The sequence below is a fragment of the Coturnix japonica genome, chromosome 11 (genome assembly GCF_054131305.1).
Source record: "Coturnix japonica strain WE chromosome 11, WE-NBRP24, whole genome shotgun sequence".
NCBI classification, from domain to species: domain Eukaryota; kingdom Metazoa; phylum Chordata; class Aves; order Galliformes; family Phasianidae; genus Coturnix; species Coturnix japonica.
In genome coordinates, this window is record NC_140673.1 from 19,070,848 (window position 1) to 19,095,765 (window position 24,918).

Below are 24,918 nucleotides of genomic sequence, written 5' to 3' on the forward strand. Positions count from 1 at the left end.
CTCCCTTCTTTTTCCAACCTATTAATGCCCATGATTTTTGAGTTCTCCATTTTTCATTCTGCCAGAAACTGAGGTATTCTGGAATTCTAAATCCACGTTAAATATCAGAGTCTTTTAAATTACCAGAACAGGTACACTTGTTAAGAGTCAAACCCGAGCTCCTCTCCATTATCTCCCCATGGTAATACAGAGTCCTCACTGCTTTGAGTACCACAGCTCTCTGTATGATCTCATGCATTAAAATAAGACAAAGCACACCAGGACCACATCAGATCGCATAATGACTGTGAGGCATGAGCTACATGAAAAAAGATTTTAAAATGGAGTATGTACGGGTTTAGGGCCATACTACAATATATTAAAAAGTCAGAGGAGCAGCTTTTCCAAGATACGGAAAAACATTAAAACTACCTTGGAAGATTATACACGTGGAAGACTGATTTTAAATGTACTTTAATGAGGAGTGTTTCAGAGACAGGAGAACCACTGGCTATGCACATGGATGGCTTAAAAAGCTTCACAGATGCCTTTTCAATGATTACTGCTTACAAACATCACATGCGCACACACACCCACACCGCATCATGACGCTCACATTAAGGAAGGACAATAGAATTACAGAGGATTGCACTGTTGGTGTACACTCATTAGGAAGCCCCATGGCCAAACCTGTTTTTTCTACAGCCAGCAGACATCACATTTGAGAACTTTCAAAGAACCACATAAGAAAGCAAAAAACACCAAGAAGGGACCATCAGGAGCTATTTTTCCTGTGTTAAGTGCACTGCAGGTAACTCCTGCATAGAAAGTGAAGCCAGAAGGAACAATAAAAATCCACGTATATCAAAGTCACTAGTCCTCACACAGTACCTCTAAGCTGAGGCCAGTAACCTGTTTGACAACACATCTTTCAGAAGGACATCAGTCTGGGTGTCAAAACATGAGAAAGTTGGGGATTTTCGCTTCTTGTTCTCATCCTTACTACTAGAAACCTTGCATACTAAACATTATCTGGGAGTCTGGTGGAGAGGGATCCTTGGAGCTTCCACATAAAAGCAAGAAACTGAACGTTGCATAAGTGGCAGAGGAACCTGCCTTCTGAGAAAATTACTGAATATCAACTATCTCTTCAGTGGAAAAAACCGCCCAACTCGCTGTCATTAGGTCTGTCCTCTGAGATATCAAAGCTCCTTATGCCGGCCTTCAGTCAACGGGTATCACAATCTGACAACCCAGCCTTGTAACTCCTGAGTCAAGGGGAGGGACGTCATTTTGTTCACCATTAGAGGTGCCCCCAGTTTCTATAACAGAAACCATGGCTGACAACTTCTGCTTCTCAGGAGGATGAAAAGGTCATTTGTACAGGAAATACAGTTCACTTCGGTTTCCCAAGACTGAATGAGCTAAGAATAAACACCTACCCATTGACTTTCCTTCGAGTAGCTAAACTTTAACCCTTACTTAATGCTAGAGGTAGGAGACCCCCAGCATTCAACACCAGAAACAAAACAGCATCTCCTGCTGGGCAGGGAAGGAGAAAACCAATACCCCACAGATGCCCAACCACTGGGCTGGACACCGGGTCAGGAGTAGGCAATAGAAGGTTATGGAAGGCAGACCCAGCAGCGACGCTGCAGAGCATCCCGTGCCCGGCACAGCCCGGAGGAAGGTGAGCAGTGCAGTATGGGGTCGGGGCTCCCCCTAGGAGGCCGAGGCAGCGCCGGACCCCACAGGGAGATGACGGGCCCCGCGGCGGCGTCTCACCTTGTGCTCCAGGACGCTGATGTAGCCCTCCAGGATTCCGGCCCCGACGGGGAGCGCTGGGCGGTGCTGGCCGCGTCCCGGCGGGCGGCTGGGCACCGCCGCCACCTGCTGCTGTTGCTGCTGCTGCCGCTGCCGCCGAGGCTCCGGGTGGCCCCCGCCGCCTCCTCCGATGCCGCCGTACATGAGCAACAAGCTGGTGCACATGGTGGTGAGCGCCAAGCAGACGGCCAGCCCGTGGCGCTGCGGGGGGCAGAGAGAGGCGGCTGAGAGCCCCGGGGGCAGCGGCCGGCCCCGCTCCCGCTCCCCAAGTTTCACGCCGCAGGAACCCCGGCAAAAGTGCTCCGGAGGTTCGGGACCCCCCCGTTCATCCCCGCACCGCCGACCCCAGCCCCGCTCCTCCGGTCCACCCCGTCCCCCTCCGGACACCTCACCCGTGCATTGCAACGAGCGCTGGGCACGGTCGCGCTCTCCTACCCCCCACCCCCCATCTCCAGCCTCGTCCTTTAAGCAGCTCAGCTTCCCACCCGCTGCTCACGCCGCACACACACAAAATCCCCCAACCCCGAGCAAGACGAATAAAAGAAAGCACGATAAAAGAAAGCATGCGGAAAGTTCGCCGCCGCCGCCGCCCGGCTCGCGTTCGCCTCCCAGCACCCGGGAGAGCTGCGAGGACGCGGCCGGGGCAGGTGGAAGCGTGTGCGCCCAACCCGGGGCAGCCCCGAGCCGCTCTTCTCCTCCCTCCGCCGGGCCGTGCCGTACCGAGCCGTGCCGTACCGAGCCGTGCCAGCGCCGCACTCACCATCAGGGTCTTCATTTTGTGCGCCTCCCGGGCGCCGCTCCGCCCGCTCCCCGCTATGCTCGGCATGGCGGGGGAGCCGCGGCCATGGCTCGGCCGGGGAAGCGCCGCCGTGCAGGGGATTAGGGGGGAATTACAGCCGGCCGGACCCTCGGAGCGCTGCCAGAGCCGGGTCCTCGGCCGCCCCGCCTGCCTCCGCCTCCTCCTCCGCCTCCTCCCGCCGGCGCAGCGGCGGCTTCAGGGCAGGTGGAAGTTTTAACTTCAGCCGCCCCTCGGGCGCGATGCTCCGCCGCCGGCGGGGGCACGGCGGGCACAGGGCAGCGACTGGCGGCCAACGGGGAGCCCCGCAGCGAGACCCTCACGTGGAGCCGCTCCGGGTTTTCCCCGGCGGAGAATCCTGGGCTCTCCCCCGCTGGCTGTGCCGGATGAAGCCGGCGGCGTTCAGACACCGCTTGAAATTCGCGTTCGTACTAAAAAATCGACGCCCTCAACTCCTTGTGCGGCTCTAACGCCGCCCTCCTTCGTGCAACCCTTCCCCAAAGCGATGTCAAAGCCTTGTGATAGAAGCTCTCCTCTGTTTTCCTGTTTTGCTCCCCGTGCCATCTTTGCAGTGGCTGAAGGGGCCACTTCAGCTGAAGGCGTTTGCCCCCTTCTTTGACAAGCAGCCTTCCAGACTTCTTTATTTAATCCTTTCCTACTCTGTGCCAATGGTTCAGACATGAAAACTTTATGAAGGGACCTCAAATCGCACCCATCTCCTGCTCCGGCAATTCCACGTATTAGGACTTGCCCCTTCAAAACAAGCCGTTTTAAGGTTGATTTCTTATGAAGGTATTAAAATGACAGCGTAGCATTAAAAAAAATAATCTATCTCCTAATCACGGCGACATTTCTCTTCAAATTACTCATGGAAATAATAGTTCTAATACATGCTTTCACATCTTACCTATAGCTATAGAACATTAAAGATTGCATTAAGGAGAAAACGATCAGCAGACTAACTCAACCATGGGCACAATAGCAGCTTTCTCAAGGCTGAAATTGTCATTGAAATCCATTTTTTATCTTCGCCAATTCATCGGGGGACTAACAGTGAAACAAATGCCATCTTGAGCGCTGGCACAGAGCGCAGCATTTACCGCCTTTAAAGAAAGTAGAAAGAAAGAAGGAGGTATGGGTACATCGGTGGATAAGGAGGTAAACATGCTTTATCATTTCAAGGAAGAATGTCCTGATCGTGCACACCTTTGCTATTTATCCAGTTGGTGCGTTTGGTTTCAATGCACCAGTTGTAAAGACAAACGAAGCAATATAAGAAGAATCTTATCAGGTCTTGGTAATTCGTTATTACCGTGGTTGCACTTGACACTCAAATTAGTGAAACAAAGGGCCAACCTGATGAATCACTGAAAGCAAATTATCTGTGGCTCTCCAAGGCTTCCTGCTAAAGACTGCGAGAGGCAGCTCATGCATTTCTGCAGTGCTATTTCTCAACTATCAGCAAGCAGGTTGGTACTGACTGACCCTTCTAATCCATTCTGCCATGCCAAACTGAAGCATCATTCCTATGGTTTAGGCTGGTGGCTCCATGTTAGACATCTGTTACCCAGTATACGTCCAGCCAAAGCCATTATACTTGTGGGTTTGGGTAGAAGATTCAAAAATCTTCTGATAAAGGAGACAAACTAAATTTTCTAATGTAATGCTGAGCTTGACTTGAATAATGTCCAGCTTTCTGCTCCTCAAATATTTAATTAGATTGCTGTGATGGTCATAGGCAGCATTCTTGGCAGCCAAATACACACCGAAACAAATACAGCAGCGTAATGTAAATCCTACGGAGGCATTTATGTGTAAGCATGGGAACTTTAGAAATCATCTGGAAAACAGCCCAGCCATTTAATTTTAAATTCCTATGAATTAATAGTTTTAGCTATTGGGAGGCTTGCTTTTTAATAGTATTTGAATGCACATACGTGTGCAGGTAAGCATCTGAATAGCCAGTAGTTAGACTGGAGAAGAGTAGAAGAGCACAGGCTGAAGACATAAGCATTTAATCAGCCTGGAAGCAAGTCAATGAAGAAGGTATCTTAAAGTGCATCTGACTTCCCACTTCAAGCAATTTATTGTCAGTGTGTGCTAGTGGATTCTGAGCAGGATTTCTGGCTGGTCAACATTTTGCTGTAGTCCTGTATACCCAAGGCATTGCAGGTGCTTTGTCTCATCCATCAACAGTTTTGTTTGTCACTTTTGGCTGGCATGTTTCTACACGGTTTGACACTCGGTGGGATACAAAGCACAGGCAAAGACCGCGTTCTTCACACAAAGATACCGCTTGTCAACAGCACCAGTTATGTCACTGTCTGTGTAATTCACTTCCTACCTAAGAGCTAGGGGTAAGGATAGAATAAAACACAACAGCCACTTTTCCTAGCCCTGGAGGAAAAAAGCAGCAGGGTCACATCGTATATTTTTCAACAAAGCCTGACTGAAGAGAACTTCCGATCTGCATGGAAGGGACGGGGCTGTCCCCTCCTCAATTGACCCTGTTCACTGTCACCTTCCTGGTAGCTTCATGCTGACAGAAGAGTCACATGAAATGAAAATCTGCTTGTGGCAGCTTCGGGAGAACCTAAGCCACTAACGACAAATAAAAATCCATGCAGTGTGAGAAATCCATGTAAGAAGTAGTGATGCAGATAGAGACAAACTTCTCAACATTGACAACTTACTTGGAGCAAAAGAGCTCTTTCACCAATTGCTCAATAGTGCTGCTCAAACAGTACCTTTCCCTGAGCTGCTGGGATGAATGAAATATCTATCCCTTTATCACACATTGTTTAGTTTGTCCTCCAGAGATTTCCCTGTGCAGATATAGTATATATCTAGATATTGGACGACATCTGTATAGATAGAGTATATATATTTCCCTGCGTAGATTTCATTGTAGAGACATAAAACATCCTTCTAAAAAAACAAGGGCTGATTTCCCATGAAGTTGATAAAAAGACAACAAAGCATAACCTACACCTGAATAGCATGAAGAATTCTAAGTTTTCCACGTTATGGGTGGCCTGGAATGAATACTTGATACTCTTCATCCATGCCATAGCTTCTCATCAACTGGTTGCCAAAATATTGAGTGCAAGTTGGGATGAGAGCAAAGACTAGAATTTCTGCTGATGACCCCAGTGTTGTGTGCCAGGACGTTTCTCCTGAACACCCTGGCTGCCATCTATGTGACTCCAGCAACCTCCTGCTCTGGATTTTGCTGTCCCTCTCTCCTTTCTACCACACTTGAAGGCTGTAGGTGGGTACAGAGCATGCTTCCAAACTGGAAGCTGCAGCTACTCTTCAGCCCTTCTCAGAATGAAAGTCCAGGCAGCCTTAAATGTTTGATTATTTTGTGACTCATTAATGGCACTGCCTACTTTCCTGCAAAGAAAAATAAATAAATAAATAAATTAGGTCCATGCCCAGCTTTAAAGGGAGTAAGAAAATGGTGGTTTTGTTTATCACAAAAGACTGAGAAAAAGAGGGATCTGGTGTGATATAAGTAGTTAAACTCTAGGTGAGTTCAGCATATTACTCTGCAGGAGTGCTGAAAGCACTTTAATACATTCCCATCATGCAATGTGTATGAAGACGTTTTTCAGAAAGATATTGGTGCTGGATGTGCTTAAAATAGATTGGAGAGGGGGGGGTTGATTGGATCAGGACCACTTTGTGCCTCTGGAATTAAGAATCTGAGTTACTAAGATTCTATACATGGCTAAGCACGAGAAAATATTTGTTAAAAATATAAAATTAATCTGAAAGCAACTCTGTTCGAGTTGTATCACTTTGTCATTTCCTCTATATTGTGTTGTCTGTGAAGTCTTGGATCTGCCTCTTCAAGAGGAAAATCCCGGCCCCACTGAAATTAAGTCCTATACATCTTTTATCCCTCTGCTTGCTGGGGCAAGGAGCTCACTAGCAAGTACAAAGCTCCCCCTTCCAGCTTTGCAGACTCATGAGATATGAGCTTAAACCCTGATCACTAGCGTAGAACAGAATATTGCTTCTCCTGGGCCTCAAGCCAGTGACATTTGGGAAGATGGCTCTGAGTGCCACATTTCAAGGGGGGAGAAGTGGAGCATTGTTTGACTGACTAGCTAGAAAAATGAGCCTGAAGGTGCTAAGGACAATGAAAGTTTGTGTGGATTAATGGACAAAGCAGCAGTCAAAGGTGCACAGGAAACAAAATAAATCACATGGATATCACCTCCACATGTTGTTCTATTATTTATGTATATATGAAATCTTAACTTCTTTTTCCTGAGAGGAAGGGCTGCATTTTTGCATCGCAAACACAACCAATGGAAAATATTCAGCAGCCAGCAAAGTAATGAGCTTACAGTATAGATTTTTCAAACTGCCCAGTGATTCATGAAATGCTTTCCAAAACTAGAAATATGCATTGAGGATTGGTCAAAAGAGGTAGAAACAATAATACAGCTCAGTCAATACTGTCCCTCCTTTATGGAAGCAGGCTGCCTTTGAACTTCTGACAGAAGCAAACTGTGATAGATGAATAAAAAAAAATGAAGTATTGCATAGAAATAGAAGTGCAAATGAAAACAGAAAGGGGAAAATAGCAAGATAAGATCTGCTGAATCTGCTGTTTTTTTCTATTTCTTAGTTTTATCCTCCATCTTGGAAACATAAAGAAAGATATTGAATACTTCAGAAACAATCTGTCTAGTTCAACCGAGAGGGACCATCTACTTTAAGAACACATGAAATGCTGCATTCATCTAATCACTTTTTTGGGGGGAAAGTTAAACAAGGCACATCCTGGAATATACTGCACACCAGTTGCTTACATGTGCTTATAACAGCTCACAACTTCAAATCTAAAGTGAAAAAACTTGGAAGTAAGAAATTAGCACCAGAGTTCACAGATAGAACCTACCTAGTATGTCGTGTAGAAGCCTTTTGGTGTTGCTGTTTGATGTAGAACAAAAGAAGGAAAACATATATAAACTCTATACCTATAGAACAGCTTTAGCATACGGACTAAAGCGACCAAGGACATCATTACTACAACTAAGTGAGAGGCTGGGTACACTGGATATATTGTGTGTGTGTATGCTGATAGGAAGTGAAAGTGTTAAAGGAAGCAGAATTTCTAAACATTAAATTAAAGAAAATTACCAAGTAAATATCAGACATGAAGCGTTACAGAAAAGGAAAAAAAGGAAGCAAAGAAGGATAAGAGCTCATTATGGATTGCTTTGCAGTTCTTTATGTATTATTAGAGAGTCGATAGAAAACTCTCCTGCTATTACTAACACAAACACAAACATCACTTATGATGACAGGCTGAACAACTATGGCAACAGGGGGATCCATTACCATCAAACTGAAAAGGCACAGTCACAGTGTCAAGTAAAGCCCTTCAGTAGTCGAGATATAAATACCCAAGTTTGGCAATAGCTATTGTTTTCATCTACAGATTTACAAAAAACCATCCTTACTACTTCACATAGTATATAATAATATAAGCATATGTACAAACTCAGGTTAATAAATCAGTAAATATACAGTGTAAGAATAGCTTCCCCTGATTCCTGTAATAGCTCTGCAATTTCATGCTTGGGTCCCATGTTCTTCTATATAAAAAACAGTAAAATTTTCTTTTGTTTACCCCAAATACCCAAGTTAACTCAAAGACAAAAGTCTTGGAAAGTTGAACTTACTGCCAAGGGATCCTGAACACTCCTGTTTCCCAGGGAAGATGTCAAGACTTGGAAGAGGTTCTCTGCATTCAAATGAGATGCCTTTTCCAGACAGTATCAGTTCCAGCAGCCTGCAGATTCCAGTGGTGATATTTCCACCAGGAGATAGCAGAGAGCATGAGTCCAAGGTGCAGTCATTTGAAGGAATGGACGTAGTGTCCTCATTTATGTAACTTTCGTAATTAATTGCAATTGAACACAGAATGTGGACCTGCAAGAGAGTACATAATGGCTATGAAATTATCTCCTATGTCAAGGCCAAACCATCCTAGATAACTTTTCCAGCCAAGATGAATAAGCATTGCAGGAAGTAGTCTGAAACAGTGGGAGAATTTATTCACTGCCATAGGTATCTAACTGAATGTTTCAAACCAGCTGCCAAAACAAATGGTTATCTTCCTTTGTGACGTGCTGTGTCCTTGTTTAAGCATTTCTGCCACATTATTGATATTCATCACAAATACAGAAAACAAGGTTTCTCTCTATTTCATAGAGGATAGATATCTTGGGTGTCTACTGGCATGCTCAAATCAGGGCTTAGAGCAATCCATGGCTGCATACGCTCATTTTTCTCTCTTATGCTTCAGGGCAGAAGACCAAGTCCAGCTCAGCTGTAGAGCTGGATCCAACACTTCCCGCAGCAGCTGTACCTTCCTTCCTTTGAACAGCTATTAATATTTGTTACCTCGTTCCCTAGCCTTTATCATCGCCACCTGCCTCATGCTTATCATTCACGTAACAGAATTTTACAAATTTGTGTACTTTTAAAAATCATAGTCAATATTTTATTCAATACAACAGTCACATACGTGGTCTCTAGAATGAACTACAGTGCCAGGAACATACTGGCTTGAGTTTTGCCATGGTACTTTTGCTGTCTTCTGATTAATTCCTTAGTGGGAATTGCATTTGGTCTTTTGTTTTTCCAGATTTCTTCAGAGACCAAAGCATTCTAATTAACACCCCATTTATCTAATTGCTTTGTTCTTCCTTTTTGTTTAGGATTTATTTCAGGTTAGAAGTGATTATTATGATGCCTTCTTTTTATTTCGCTAGAACAGCTTCTGTTGTTATGGCAAGTATCTAATTTGTGTCTTTACCAAAAGCCCCCAAATTCTCTAAGGCTTGTTCAGTTTTCCCTGTAATCAGTACTTGAAATGTGAAGCTAAGCTCTGCAGGGCAGGTGTTGTTTCTGTCCTGAGTTCAAATAAATGAGGCCTTAGGCCATTTATGGTTTAGACCATAAATTCAGCTGTCAAACGAACAGGTGGTAACGTGACACAAGCTGTTCTTGCTCGTTGTCTGAGTTTCCTCTGCTCAGCCTCCTACAGCTTCATCTCTGTCAAAGTCCCGAATCACTCTCCAACATGGCTACTCCATTTTGGCAGGTTCTGCTTCTGTCCATTGATAAATGAGTGCTGCTCTGCTTCTAAGCAATATCAGTCTGGAAAAGTGTGAAGCTTGGAATCTGAGAGCAGCTCTATACTGGCACAGTAACTCAGGCACAGCACTGCATTACTGTGAGTAAAGCCTTCTGGGATAAACTGGCTCGCATCTGCCTGGCTTGGAGCTGGTGCAGAGGAGCTTGGGCCCATCTGTGCACCATCTCTAACTGACTAGCAGCCTGCTAGGCTGAACCACTAGGGGCTGTGGCTCAAAAACCTGCAAGCAGAGGAACAAAATCTTAACAGAGAAGTGAAAACAACAGGCATGGTATATTAATAAAACATAATAGTTCTTCAATGCTTGTCCAGTCACTAATTTGGGAGTTGTTTTTTTTTGTTTGTAATTTGATATGCTGCTAATGAACAAGTGTGGATGGTGTTAAACTTTCTAAAACTTTCTAACTGACGATATTTATCTTATTTGCGTAGCTGACTCAATCATTTTGATCAAAAAAACTCCTAACTGCCAATTTCTTTAGGATCCTCAAACATTTTACCCTAAGCACTATTAATCTTCAAGCGTTATCTACACAAAAACTACCCTTACAAAAACCATGTGCAGTCATCACTATTTAGAGAAGATACTTTCATAATGAAAGCAGGAAATGCTGACTAACTCCAGCTGCCATCTTATAGGTATTGCCCTGTTCCTCCAGCACTGATTGCCCTCAACTTATTACACCTGCAACCAGCACCTGACACACAAACCTTCCTCATTCTCCACCCTTGTCTTCAACTAGAAGCACCTGTGCTTCCACCCCCACACCCCCCAGCTGACCCTTGCTCACTCATGCAGCAGCTGGACTGGCTTCTCCCTGGCTCACAATCTTTCTTGCCACATCCTCAATCCATGCAGAGCTCCATGATGTAATTGGCTAAGGATGGTGCTGCTCAGCAAGTTGCTTTTCAGCAGAGCAGTGAGTGATTGGTAGCACAGCTACTTATCTGTAGCTGTATTATTACAGCATGTCTTTTTGATTAATTAGAAACAGTACTGTAAGTTTGAGTTTCACAGTCAGAGTATTATTAACTAAAATGCAAAAGAAAGAGCGCCCTGTTTGCAGCTTTCTGTATCTGAAGTGAGACAGAAAGGATTAGTGTAGGGTGGAAGGAGTATAAGCAACAAAGGTATTTACAGTGCAGGATGAAAAACCATATAAGGGGTTCTTAAGGGGCACACTGGGGATAAACAAGATCCTATGTGTCATTACAGATGGTCAAGAAGTCAAAAGTGATATTAATAGAAGTGCTAAGTCTGAGCTGCGGTTTCACTCAAACAAAAATCTGTGGGACCTGAAGTCTGCAGTGCACTGCTGAAATTTCAAGGCAGGCAATTAGGATTTAGCAAAGCAAGTGGAAGATGGCACACGGGGTACACAATGTCAGCTCTCTGATCATACCAAATGGAAGTCTCATTTCCAGATCTTAACAAAGAGATGATTTAAAGGGAAACAACAGCTCTGCTCCACCTTGCATGAAGCTCAAGATCCATAAAGACAGAGATGGTGTATTGAGACTTTGGTGATTAAAGTATATTCCTGAATCCAAACACATACAAGTGCAATACTTTTCAGGACACTGTACAGTCCTTAAAAAAAACAGCTCTAGATCCAGGCTGGATCTTTGTCTTACCTTTCATCCCACCCAAAGCTGTTTAGCCTTTGTGCATGTGTGGGCTAACCTTTCCCTTTTCTGGTCTGTTGCTATTGAATTGTTCATAAATCTTGTGATTATTAAGTAAGGTTAGCCCTCACATTTCAAAAAGGGAACATCGTTTTTGCAAGCTGATGTTGGCTGGTGGGATGTCTTTGTAGCACTAGATTATGTAAATCAGGTGCTGACCAGCAAATATGTTGTAGATGGCAGTGCACTGATTCTGGCAGCACTGAACCAGTCAAAAACATATAGCAATATAGGTTATGTAGATCCATTTTATTCCTAAATGTGGGTATTAACAAATTGGCAAAATCATTGGCCAATTGACTCGAAGCATAAGCATTAAAATAATTCATCCTGAACAATGTGTGGTTTTATTTTATGTTTAGTACAGTAGGCTTACCTGCATGAATTTGCTGTGCTTACTTAATATCCTCTTTAAGATGAAAAATGGTGCCAGTCCTGTGGTAATAGCATCTTTTGACGCTGAGAAAGCATTTTCACTGGATTGAATGGCAGTTTCTCTTTACTATGATGGAAATTTAAAAATTTGCTCTAAATGCATTGCATCAGCTACACTGTTCTGAGCAAGGATACATGCTAATGTCACAATGCAATTTTAACTTCTGAGGGGGACTAGTCAAGGGTGCCCATTTTCAGTGCTATTTTTTGCTAGTAGAAGGAAACCGGTCTTCAAAAGACCAAAGAGACTGGGGGGTGGAGACTCTAAAACAGAATGTATCAGAGCTGAGAGGTTGTATTTGCAGAACTGCCTTTAAAACGTTGCCCCATTTTGTTATACAGTAGCGATCCTTTGGAGACTCTAAAACAGATCCCGCAGGGTGCTACAGATCCTAAACAACTTCCCAGATACACTGTAGGTTAGTGTTCAGCCAAAGATTTTGGAGCTGAGTAATGGTTGTGGAAGCTCCCAGTGTCTTGCTGCTCACTAAACTGAAAATTCACAGCAAGGCCTTAAATGAAAAGAATGCAACACTCCAAGCTTGGATTTTCATATGATTTTCTGACGGAAGAATTCTTGAGAAGTATTATTGACTGTTCTCCCCGTGGTCACTGGAGTGATATGAGGAAGATTCATCTGTTCCCCTTGTCATCAAGCACATCACCACGAAGAAAAAAAAGATCCTTATGAAATCTCAAGAGGTGTACAATTTCAAAATTACTTTTGCTTGGTATCTTGACAAAGTTAAACAGAAGTACATCAGCAGTATTAGAAGGAAAATGTCTCTAGAGGGCAAATAAGATATGAACATACATTCAGGCAAACCAAGCATCACTTTGAGCATCTGAGACACAAGCTCCTCCTCCATTTCTTGTTTTCCTGCTTTCTCTACCCAGAACACACTAAGCATCAGAACCTTCTTCTGTAATATTTTAGAGATTTCTGCTACAGTACATTCACAATAATAACATAGAGGGAATATCCTCCCATATCGCTGCTCCCCAGTATGCACACCCCTTTTAAGTCTTTTCCAACCCTGGTTTTTGTTACTGTTCTCTCCAGCACCTGACAAGCTTGAATCTCCTTGTAGGCAGGTGTTGGCAAAGTTCCTCTCAATGTCAGCTTACTTACAGCTGAAACCTGCAACCTCTACACCAGCCTCACTGCTACAGATTTGGGAACCTGGAATTAGTCCCTATGGCAACAGAGAAATCAGCAAAGTACAGGTGAAACGTTGTGAGGTACCTGACGAAACTAAGTAAATAGTTGGTTCCAATTTATCACAGGCTTCTGTGATCAAGTGTAATTGGATCATCGCTTCCACTATGAAGAAGACTGGAGATAAGACTGCATAGCCAAGGAAATACATTCCTTAGGTGGAGCACTGTTTGTAGCACAAAGGAGCCACAAAATGTGATGGGACATTTAATTGCTCCTAAAATCAATAGTGTCCTACAGCCACTAGTTTTTAGCAAGCCTTGTGTTTCAGTAACATGGTAGGCAGGGAAATCTACAGAGAGAAAAGAAATCTAAAATAGCTAATAACTGTGATTTTTCATTCTCACATCACAAAAGATGTTGCTGAAGGAAATTCTTCCAAATTCATTACTTTTGACCTCTTGTTATTTGCATTTATGGAATTATAACAGTTTTAATGGTGATGCAAACTAAATACACATTTCAAACATTTAGACATAAAGTCCAATAGTTATAGAAATGGAGATTTCACTGAGCGCTTGGAAGTTCAACACAAAATTAGTAAATAAAGTTTAACAAAGGTAAATTGAAAGGCGAAATGAACTCACTCTGATGAGTTAATGTAATTCCCTTATGTAATGCTAGTTTCCCTACAATAATTAATTTTAAACACTAAACCAGTATGTCGGTTTCTTGATAATTATAAAAATGCATTCATCCATGGCCTTGCAAATTATTAATATTTATCATAAGGAATATCCTGTAGACATTAAGAATCAAGGGAGACAGACTTCTCAGAAAATTCTTGCACAGCTTTACTAAAACCATAATGGAGTTTTAAATACCTGGGACTGCAAACCAAAGAGAGGGATAGGTCTAAATTCTCAACTCCTCTTCCCACCACCTTCCTTACAAGTCACTCAAGCAAAACTTGCACTGAAACTCAAAATGAAAGATTTCAGGATTGCAAGTGCATGATACAAGTATCCTACGTATTCAGTTCATTTTTGTTCCACTCCAAGGAGGCAAGAGTATCAAGGGTTCTAAAGGGATGAGGCCATAATGGTGTTATAACAAGATTATGAAAGCCCCTGTAGTTCTCTTCCATTTCAGGGATAACTTCAGTGATAAGAAAACTGCATCATGACACTTTTCAGTTACTTCTCTAACAATTCAGCAACACTGATTATCAGTAGTCTGTTCATGGATAGTCTTAAGTCTCTCACCACATTTGAACATAAAGATTTCACACTTGCAGGAATCCTAACTCATCTTCAGTAGCAAGAAGGAGCTTCCCTTAAGTCAGCATACATCAGTGGGGGCTTTGCTTGTACAGAATCTGCTGGATCAGATGCATGTGATCTAGTTATGCTTTAGCATAAATGTGAAAAGCAGAAACTGGAGCCAAATATGAAGTAAAGCATTTTGCAGTTTCAAAAAAGCTACATTCTATCTAACTTCCTTCTCTGTAATAACAAGGTTAAACCAAAATTCACAGAATTCTTTCTGAACAAAAATTTCACTACAACATGTTTTCTATCGTAATATAATCCAACCCAGAGAGAGGAAGGAGAGCAGTTTTATGGAATATCCGATTCTACCACATACAGGATCCCAGAATCACAAAATGTTTGATATCAGAAGGGACCTCTGAGTCTGTCTGGTCCAACCCCTCCTCAGGCAGGGCTACCTAGAGCAGATTGCCCAGGACCATGCTAAGATTTGAAGATCTCCAGGGAGGAAGACTCCACAACCTCTCTAGGCAACCTGTTCCTGTCCTCAGTCACAAGCACAGTAAAGAAAATATGCTGATAGATATATACATACATGTGTATTTATATATGTGTTTGTGTTGTGTGTGTGCAAGATCAAGAGAGCACATACCAATTAAAATGTTCTTGGTTGATAGGTCAGATCTACAATTTTTGGTAACTTTTTTCACCCACACTAGCATCAAGGACTACAACAGCTAAGGTCATTAAAAATTATTCTACCCTTCCAAAATTATAGGCAAACATCAGCTTATATTTTCATGAATTAGTGGACAACCAGCATCATCTGCACATTAGGCAGGGGAGCTGAACCTTGGTGGTGATATCAATAGATCTCTGTAACCTTTTTGTGACTACTTCCAAAACAAACTGTAGGAGCTGGGTTTTGAGAAGGTATTTGGAGTTTTTCCTTTTCATTTTGCTGAAGTAAAGCAGCTCAGCACTGTTTGTGATGGGGACTGTGAAACCACAAAGGAGCAGATGAGACAGAGCTAGATAAGAAAAGAGAGAAGTGTATTCCTTGTCCTGTCTCTGCTTGATAAGTAGAGGAAGCAGGAGCCAAAGCAATGTCTGTACAGGCAGATATACATTTTCTCTGCACACAGGGATGATGCAGCAAACTGCATTCCAACAACACAAATTAACTTCCTGCTTTTTCACATACCAATAGAAAGACTTGAGAGTTGTTTACCTGAGCAACCTGCTAGGATGCCAGGCTGCACCTTTGTCCCACCTGGGATTGCAGCCTTGAAATCTACCAACAAGTTAGCTAACATGATGAGTACAGATGTAGGCTGAGAAAATAAACTATTAGATTCGTTTTGACTCATCAGAGTCACACAAGACACTAATCATGGTGGTGTAAGACACATGAAGTACCTAATATGTACCAAGGATGAACAGTTCTTGGCTTTGAAAGTGAACTGTTATAACTGGTTTGCCCTCTCTTGCTGTCATTCCCAATTTTGCTTACCTTGGTGACCACTGAGAGAGGAGAGCTAAAAAGTCTTAGAGTGTGTGATTGCAGGGTGCTATTATTTTACGTCAGTCTTCTTCTGCTGCTGATGTGTAATATTGTGAAGCAGGTGAGCTGATAAAGTATGAAGGGAATTCTATAACCTGTGCTGTACTTTCTGTTCCCTTACAGGAACTTAGAATTCAGAAAGTCCACTCTGAACAAAATCAAAATACAAGAAGATAAACTCCATTAGGAACTGAAGTGCTCTGGCTGCTGTTGAAAATGGTCTAATTAATAGTTATTGCACCAAACTCACACAGTAGTTGCAGTAATGACACTGATGATATTGACGGCACTGAAGATGGGCTTTAATTCAGAATGGAAATGAGTAGAGTATTTCTCAACTGTATATTGCTGCAGGCAGTGGAAGGCCTTAGAGCTTCTTTGTTTTGTTGCTCAGTTGCTTTGCTTTGGTAGTATAGCTCCAGGTGATTAATATATATTTACACAAGACAGGGCATGTTATTTCACTAGGGCTCTATGCCTGACACTTGGCCATACCTGAATAATAAGCATTGATTGGTTTTTATTCCTACTGTTTGGTTTTTCACTGACAGATGTAGGTGAATAGTTATGTAAGTGGGACTCTCAAATTTCTTGTAACTTTTATAAAACATTTCCCTTTCTTCTTTGGTTTGTGAAAGCTGTTGGCAACAGATAATGCCAGCTCCTGCATCCTGAGATAAGGTTTCATTCTCATCAGTATTTGGTTTCCATTCAGACTCCTGTTGATGCATTTTCTTGCTTTTGGTTTTTACTATGTATCTGTTTGGCTCCTGTTATTGTTCAGAAATAAACATGTCACAAAGCCTTCCTGTAACCAAGCTGACTTCAGTAAGTAGATAAGGTCTTCATCAAATGTGGGGATTGGTAAAGCTCACATCTGCTCTCATACTAATGCCCTCTGTCTCACAAACACCATTTATTACTATGAAATGTCAAATTCCTCAGCTGGAACAAAAATCATTGTATAGTACCAAAAGCTAAGGGAACTCAGAGCATAGAATATACCCAGGGAAATCTTCACAGTAACTGGTGCCCTTAATATTGGCACCTTGATCCTGAGTGGGTCACATAACAAAGCTGAAGATGGCCCTGTGATAAAAAGCAGTCAGCATTACATACTCCGGCTCAAACCCTTTTTCCAATCCCATTGAATTTGATGGTAAAATTAGACCTGACTTCAGCAGACAAAAAGATTTATTTCCTTGCCTCTATGCAGACTTGACTCACCTGTCATGTAGATTTCAAGGCTGCAATCCCAGGTGGGACAAAGGTGCAGCCTGGCATCCTAGCAGGTTGCTCAGGTAAACAACTCTCAAATCTACAGGTGGACAAAAGTTTATCAGGCAAAAAAATAAGTGTGTCAGGTTTCCAGATATGTCAGACCACACATTCAGAGAGGCAATTAATATTTCTAAGCCTTTTTCAATAGCTTCTTCAGCACAAACCAGCTGCAGCACTTGTTTGGCTGGTTACCTGTAGGTTCTGCTAATTGGTGATGGTGTGGTAAAACATTACTAAACTACTTCCTCCAGAAGAGTCTGTTCAGAAAATAGGATCCATGCTGAATAGTGCGCTGGCTTTAAGAATGTTCACTTGTGATTATAGGCCAGCTTTTGGCTGTGTTCCTTTCTTTCTGTCTCCCCCAGCATCATTAAATGCTGGGTCACACAATGTCAAAACTTCCCCAAGTGAATCTTACTTGTTGCCTTAGGAGCAGGCTTACTACTTGCTTTCTTTACATTTTAATTTACTTTCCCTAAAGATAACACTTCAAACCAGCAACTAATGTTCTGTAACCTTTCTATTGATCCATCTTAACACCTGTTCATCCATTTACAAAGAGAAAATCTCTGTGAAGGAGGAAGAATGGAATTAGAGGAAATATTGTAGAGGCTTGTACATATTCCCAGGCTTTACTAATATTTGTGTGTTTGGCATTAAAAAAAAAAAAAAGAAAAAAGAAAAAAAAAAGAAAAGAAAACTCAAGGTTTCAGACATTCTAAGTGTGAAATAATGTGATATCTTAAATTACACAACTAGTTCTCCCTGATGCTGTGTATCATAAAAATATTTTCTTTCAGTGCAGAGCTGCTGCCTTGTTTGACCAGGTGAACATGCCACAGAGCTTGAAAATTCACCTTTCTCAGGACCTTCCTCTGTCAGTCCCTGGCTTTCATGGTGAAAACTTTTCTGTTCATTTGCGAGGTCTGTCCAACTTTCAGAATGGATGGAAAGCAAACAAAGCAGTAGAAGAAAAGCCATGGAAAACACTCATTTCCAAGCAGCCATGATAACCATGATGTTCTTTGTTTCCAATCTACGGTTCAAAATTAATGAGTACAGGAAAATCTATATTGCAGAGAATCAACAACTGTCAATCAACTTAAGGCCATCGGCCCCAGAGCTGCTACCCAAGCTAACTGCAAGAGGATTATGCTCTTTGCTTTCCTCAGAATAGAGAAGGCTTGTATATCATTAGCATTTCTGTCAACACCTTGTCTCACTGCCCATGGTCTTATGCTATGTCAGTCTGTGGTTATTCACAATTTGGATTAGGAGAGGCTGGCAGGTGTTCAGTTGAGATTCGCTCATTCCCATTGAGAAAAGGTATCAGTTTCATTGTTCTACTAGATTTGTAGGATTACAGCTGAAATCAGACCTGTGAACAGTGTTTAAACAGAGAGTCCCAAAGCTAGTTTATTGGGGAATATAATTTACTAAGGGAACAACTGAACAAGGACTCAAGAGATTTCCTTTCAGCTCAACCAAACACTTACTATGTGTGTGGAGACAAATCATCTCACCTGCTTTATATAAATGGGAATTATATTTTGCTTGGTCCAGGATCTTCAGAATAATAACCTCATAAAGGCCAAGACAAATCTGACAAGCCCAAGAGATATCTAACAGATAATGTTAGACCTTTAAAGATCTATGTTCTCCCAAAAGACGTACAGAATAGGTGCTGAAATCTGGCAACCTGCCCAAACATGCCATAGCTGAAGGAATCAAGTTTTGTCTTACGTGTGACTCAATCAAAGGGAAATGTTCTCGCCTTTTTAACAAAAAGCCTCATTATACTCATTTTGTTGAATGGTTACTAAATTGTTTAATCCCTCCTTTAAATTCTACATCTGCTCTCAACACTATTATGTAGTATCTATTTATACAGACTTACTTTGTGGTATTTTCTTTAGCAGATATCCAACCCACCTGAGGCTATTTTGTTGTACATACCTCTGCTTCACTATATTTTACCTTTCTATGAACCACAGAATGATTGCAGAATGCGTTTCACAAGCAAACTGATGCATTCAACAATGTTTTCCTCTGTCATCTGCTATCACAAGCAGGATGGCCATTCTGTCCGGCCAAAGTAAACACAGCAAAAGCAAGGCTGCCAGCTAGCAATCTGTGCTTTGTTTGGCTTTGCTGGAACAAGTTGCGATGTGGCAGGCAGTGTGTATGTTACCCACACATTTAGAGTATCCTCCAGGGTCAAAACCTGGCCATTAAAAATCAAGGATGAGTAAGAATGCGTGAAAGTTATCCCAAAGTCAAATGCCTCTGAAACTGCAGCAGCTTTAATAAGAAACAGCAGCTCCAGGCACTGCACACATCTTCTTATACTGTCAAACAAAAATGCACGGGAAGGTATAGTGCATGATTAGCAAGTGGAGCCACCAGATCTGCCAAGAAATTCGTGCACCTTGCCAAATAAATGCCAGTCAGGTTAGACAGCACAGACACTGACTCTGGCCTTGGCATGTCTGAGCAGTAAACATTTGCCTCTCTAATATATAGTAAAGCACAATGGCATCGTGCTTTACCAGCATATGTTCAGGTGCACCAATATCTTGGCTCCTGAAGATAGGATTCACTTTGCTTCCTACTTTCCCTCTTCTCCAGTATTTCCTTGGTTTTTAGAGAAATAATTTTAAGTTCTCCTCCCTATCAAGCTGGTAGTATGCTCCTCTGTGACCAGTCATCAGTGATATTCTGTGCACTGGAGTGCATGACCTGTTTTAATGAGCTTTGGCAGAACATCAGACTCATTTCCCCTCCCCCACCTAATTACTGTATGCCATTTGTGCCATTCTGGTTCAGGACCTCTCTGCAGATCTATTAGAAACACCTATTTCCATGGATTTATGTACAAGCAGTTATAACATACTTAAAAATGACAATGAACGACATGCAGATGCAATATTTTTTGATCCTTTTTATGGTGTTTACCCAGTTGTTTTAAGATGCTTTTCAGGTCTAATAGCCCTGTGTAAAGAACAAATTTTCCTGCAATTAACACATGCTATAAAGTAATTCATTTTTATACTTGAAGGTATTTCATAAACTCTTGTAAAAACAATTCAGTGACAAAACAACTTACAAACTGCTACCTATGGTTCAAAGCCCTCATCCTACAAGGACAAAAACACACACTAAAGGACGGCTGTTGTGCCCGGAGTCAAGCCTGGTCTAAGTCTTCAGCAGATCGAGATCCACAGTAATAAGTTGATGCTACTTCCATGCCCCATCATTCCCATGCAGCAGTATAAGCATCTGAAAGACTCCATGGACAACAGGTCTACATTCCTTCACCTCTCCAGTGCAAATTTTAGTGTTCTCTGCACCACGTTCCCAGGTCACTGTACATGAAATTATTGTCATCTTAAAGTAGATAGCTCAATTAGTCTAATTGTCACGGCAATGCAAAAAAAACCAACCCCAAAACAACACAGTAGCTCATTTATTTCCTGTTACACCAAGAGTATATAATACAGATAGTAGTCTCTTTCTTTTTTTAATGCATGGAACTAAAAATATGGTAAAGTGATAATATGAAAAATGTGGCGTTATAGAGGTCATAAACACAGCAATTTTTGTTACTGTGAGTCTACCTCACTCCCTACAACTATTTAATGTAGTCTTTAGCTTATTTTTTTTTTACTATTTTCCATTTTCAGCTGTGTTCTCTGAATACTCAATGTTATGGCTTATAAGCTGACTTCATCAGCTTTCACTCACTATCTCCCCTTTTGTTGCACATAACTTTCTGGTTGCATTATCTCTAAGATATTACTCAAGAGACACTTTAAAAATGGATGATGGGATGCAAAGTCTTTGTTTCCCTCTCCCAGCACACATGGATATGGCAATACCTGTCCTGTTTACCAGCCTTTCTATGCTTTTGTCAACAATAAATGTTGTAGAGTTCATAGTTTTCCCCTTCTATGCCTATTTATATTTCTACTGCTTAATAACTTCCTTAAGTCGAAAGGTTTAAGAGGTATTTTCAAGGCTGACAAATTCAAAATATGACTACTGTCCTACAAGCAGAAGTTACGATGGCCATAAAATCACCATTTCCAGAAGTACTATTTGTATTACAATTGCAGACAATGGTGTAATGCTGAATAGAAACGTGGTGAGAAGTGCATAAATAGCTCTGTTATTGATTTCTTATAAATAAGTAGAGAAGCTCTATTTACCTGCATCTATCCATGACTGCATCAGTTCTTAACAACATATACTTCTGTATCTTCCTTTTTTTTTGCCTTTCTAGCTGCTTATATTTTCACAGATCCCCAGGGCAACTAAAAACTTTACTCTCTAAACTGCTCAGTCATGAACTTCTGTATTTACAGTCCCAACAAATTCCAGATTTTATTAGCTGGCATTGCTGTGTCCTGTTTTGTTTGGATTTTTTTTTTGCAGAACTGACTGACATTGTTTTATTAAAGGGACTGCAGGTGCTACAAAGGTGGCATTTCAAAACAAAGTTAGGAATGACATTCAGGATCTGCAGGATCTGTTGGTTTTGCCAAGCTTCATTTTTCTGTTTCATTACAATTTACCATAAAAGCACCTGCTGCTGGTTGTGAGGACAGAGGTAGGATCTGCAGTGGCCAGATTCAATTAAAAACTTTTGTTGTATTTAATTTAACTCCATCTTCAGGTATTTTAAATCTCGATAATTGGAAACAGCATAAGGCATATTGATGTATCACCACTTTGTGACTGTCAATTAGGGCTCCCATAAACCTGGGATTTGCCACAAGCCTTTATGACTTTAAGCATGACATTTACCTGACACTCAATTTTCCTATTTAGGAAGAAATAACAGTGGCTTCATGGGAACGGTGTGCAGGCAGACGTTTAACGGCTGTAAGATGCTTGATTACTGTTCAGAAGTGGCCACAGAAGAAATCAGGTTAAATCTGTAATAGAGTTAGTTATCCAGCGAGGGTAGCAGTAACCACATAGATAAATGTTACAAGCTCCCTCAAAACCTTCTCTTTACTCAGATAATATTCCTAAGGGTTGGCTGAATATACACATGTATATTCCTGAATATATGTAGAAGGCTACGTTGAGACTTTTTGTTTGCAAGTTGGCAAAAATAATTTAAGAACTGGCCTCACGGACTTTAACTCAGTCTGAAAATTAAATTACAGAAAGGACAACTTCATGAGTCACAAAAGCAAAGACTGTAGACCAAGAATGTCCATCGTGGATTTAACTTCAATTTCTACAATTTTTCATTTTACAAAGTCATTTCAAGTAATAAGGGTGCTGCCTAGACATGCTGGTTAGTTCCTTGGTGTGTTCTAGGGAGTGGATTCACACAGGTGGATTTTGAAGTTCAAAACTCATTGATGAACTGGTGTTATCAGTGAGATCTGTCCTCTGTGCATTTTTACAACAAGCTGCACTAGGAATTGCATGAGAGGTCCTGAGCCTGAATGGGACACAAAATCAGACCTCTCTGACAGTTGGTCTTGATGTAATTCTGGAAGGTAGAAACGCACTGCACATAGAGAGACACGAAGACAGAGAGCCAGGCATGGCCTTAGGAGGAATTCATGATCTGAGACAGAATTGGGAAATCCTATTTTCCTCTTCTGAAAACCTTATGAGGAAGCGCTCACAACATCCAGAGGCAGCCAGTTCCCATCCCTACACTTGTCTCACATGCCATTTTTTTAAACTCTGTTTCACTTTCACAATCAACAGTGAAATGCTCATCCTACCGGACATAGAAAATACATTTGTGGAACTCCACATTTTACATCACAGTGTTCTATGTAGACAATGTTCTATGTACCAACATAGAACTTGCAAAGACTTTGCAATACACCCCTCTCAAATTCATATTAAAAATGTGTTTAGATTATCTTGGATATAGACTCTATCTTAGCAAAAGGACACAAGAAAAAATGCTGCAAACAGGAGATCAGCGTGCTTGATCTATAGCAGTGACAATTTAAAGAAGATAGAAAAAACATATTTTACATATTTCATATGCCAGCATATCATAATAAACTTGGCCCTCTTACTTTCTAGTGCAAGATAGAGAAATCATACATAGAGATCTTAAATATAAGAGATAAGAGTATAAATAATATGAAATTCTTCCCAAATTAAAGTCATGCTGTGCTACGTTTTAAAGCACTGCTATTTTATAGACAGAATATACTGAAAAGTGCAAAGAAACAGCCAAGCATAGCCAATTATAGCTTATAGTGAAAGGCCGAGGCATCCAAAACAGCAGCCAGCCCTGGGATGCAAAAGTACTGTATCACAGCCCAAGGATGTGATCATTGTCCTTGCGGCGTTGGGGAGACTACACAGAGAATTCTGTACACAGCTTATAGAACTCTAACACTGGAAGGATGTCAGTGAACTAAACATAATTCAGGAAAAAAATCCTGCGGGATGATGTGTAGATTAGAGAGAATGCTTTTGAAGAAGGATTAAAATAACTAAATTAAGATTTGCTAAGAAATGACTACGGGGAATATTGTAACATCTACAAGTATTTGATAAGGAAGAAGTGGAATATTTCAGAGTTATACAATGGATCTTAATAATGAGTTGCAAAATGAAGGTAAAAAAGCAGATATAACCAGAATATTTGGAGAAGCTTCCACATTCCATGGCTAAGTTATGTTTCTTCTGGGAGTGAAAAGAAACTTGCCTGAGAAGCCCTATGGAAACCAGGAAATGGATCTAATCTTAATGAACTTTGTGAGCATATGACACAGTGATATCCAACTTTTGTCTAACTTTCTATTTCACTTAGCCATATAGGAAACCGTAGTCTAGATTAAATTTGGAGTATAGATTTTGACAAATAGGATCTCTTAGCAAACCTTTCCAGAAGGCAGTGAAAGATGAACAAGTCAGGCAAAACTGCTATTAAAGATGTCTCTCAGACTTAATGAATAATAATTTCTTGCTTCTGTCAAGGGGAAAATGAGATATTTAGTTCTACTTTTGTCTGAGCAGCTGACGAGTGGAGGAAGTTTCTACAAGTAAAAAAAGGAGTGTCCCAGTCACAGGGATGACAAGATGAGATTAGACACAGATAGATAACTGGGAATGACAGACAGATCAGAGCCTTTCTCAGACGACTTGCACAGCTCCATTCAGGACTCTGTATTTTAAATTACACTAAAAAGTTCACTGAATTATATTTACAGCTCCACATCATTCCCTTTTCCTCCCTCCAAAAGCAATTCTGCCCTATATATACTGCCATGCACATGCCATATATTCCGATAACCACTATGTGATTACTGCACCCTGAGTGCATTTGTTTGCACCTTGCAAACAAATAAGGGGACAAGCTCTGAGAAATAACAAGCTAAATGGGTTCCAGGTGCTAACATGATCCCTGGCGAAGCAGCTGGAGGGGATAACTTGAGAGGCCACAGTTGATGTAACACAACGGAGACCAGCTTCTACCATAGTGATTTTAAGATGACAAATAACAAACCCTCCATGACCATGCAAATATTCAGTATTCCTGTCATTCTAGTCTGGGTAACAGAGTGCCACGCTCACCAGGATTACCAGATTCACACGTATTCTTTGCCTTTTTCCAATGAAAGAAACCCGCTTCCAGTATCTTCATTGTTTCTACAACAACTTACTTCAAAAATACTGCCTGAGTCCACTGTAAAAATCTAAATCAGAACATCAAATTCTGCATATTCATGTACTTGGATGAATTGCGCT

The 24,918-nt window shown here is 41.5% G+C and overlaps 2 protein-coding genes across 6 annotated transcripts in view; both read right to left on the reverse strand.

Annotated features, from left to right (window-relative positions):
- The window catches only part of ST6GALNAC5 (ST6 N-acetylgalactosaminide alpha-2,6-sialyltransferase 5), a 66,467-nt gene extending 58,028 nt beyond the window's left edge, over positions 1-8,439 (reverse strand). Inside the window, exons 1-2 of one of the 5 annotated variants that reach the window (XR_001556911.3) lie at positions 2,564-2,772; positions 1,765-2,004 (exon numbers count right to left, since the gene is read on the reverse strand). Coding sequence is in view for 3 of the 5 variants with exons in the window: in XM_015870355.3 (XP_015725841.2) it covers positions 1,765-2,004; positions 2,564-2,629 (306 nt within the window). In the remaining 2 variants the exon portion in view is untranslated. Of the gene's footprint in view, positions 1-1,764; positions 2,005-2,563; positions 3,099-8,301 lie in introns of those variants that run through there. The other 4 variants (XM_015870355.3, XM_015870356.3, XM_085511543.1 and 1 more) reach the window with 4 other exon arrangements.
- ST6GALNAC3 (ST6 N-acetylgalactosaminide alpha-2,6-sialyltransferase 3) overlaps positions 8,413-24,918 on the reverse strand; it is a 235,205-nt gene continuing 218,699 nt past the window's right edge. The window contains exon 4 of the mRNA XM_015870358.3: positions 8,413-8,551. Within this exon, the coding sequence (XP_015725844.1) occupies positions 8,506-8,551 (46 nt within the window). The 3' untranslated portion in view covers positions 8,413-8,505. The remainder of the gene's footprint in view (positions 8,552-24,918) is intronic.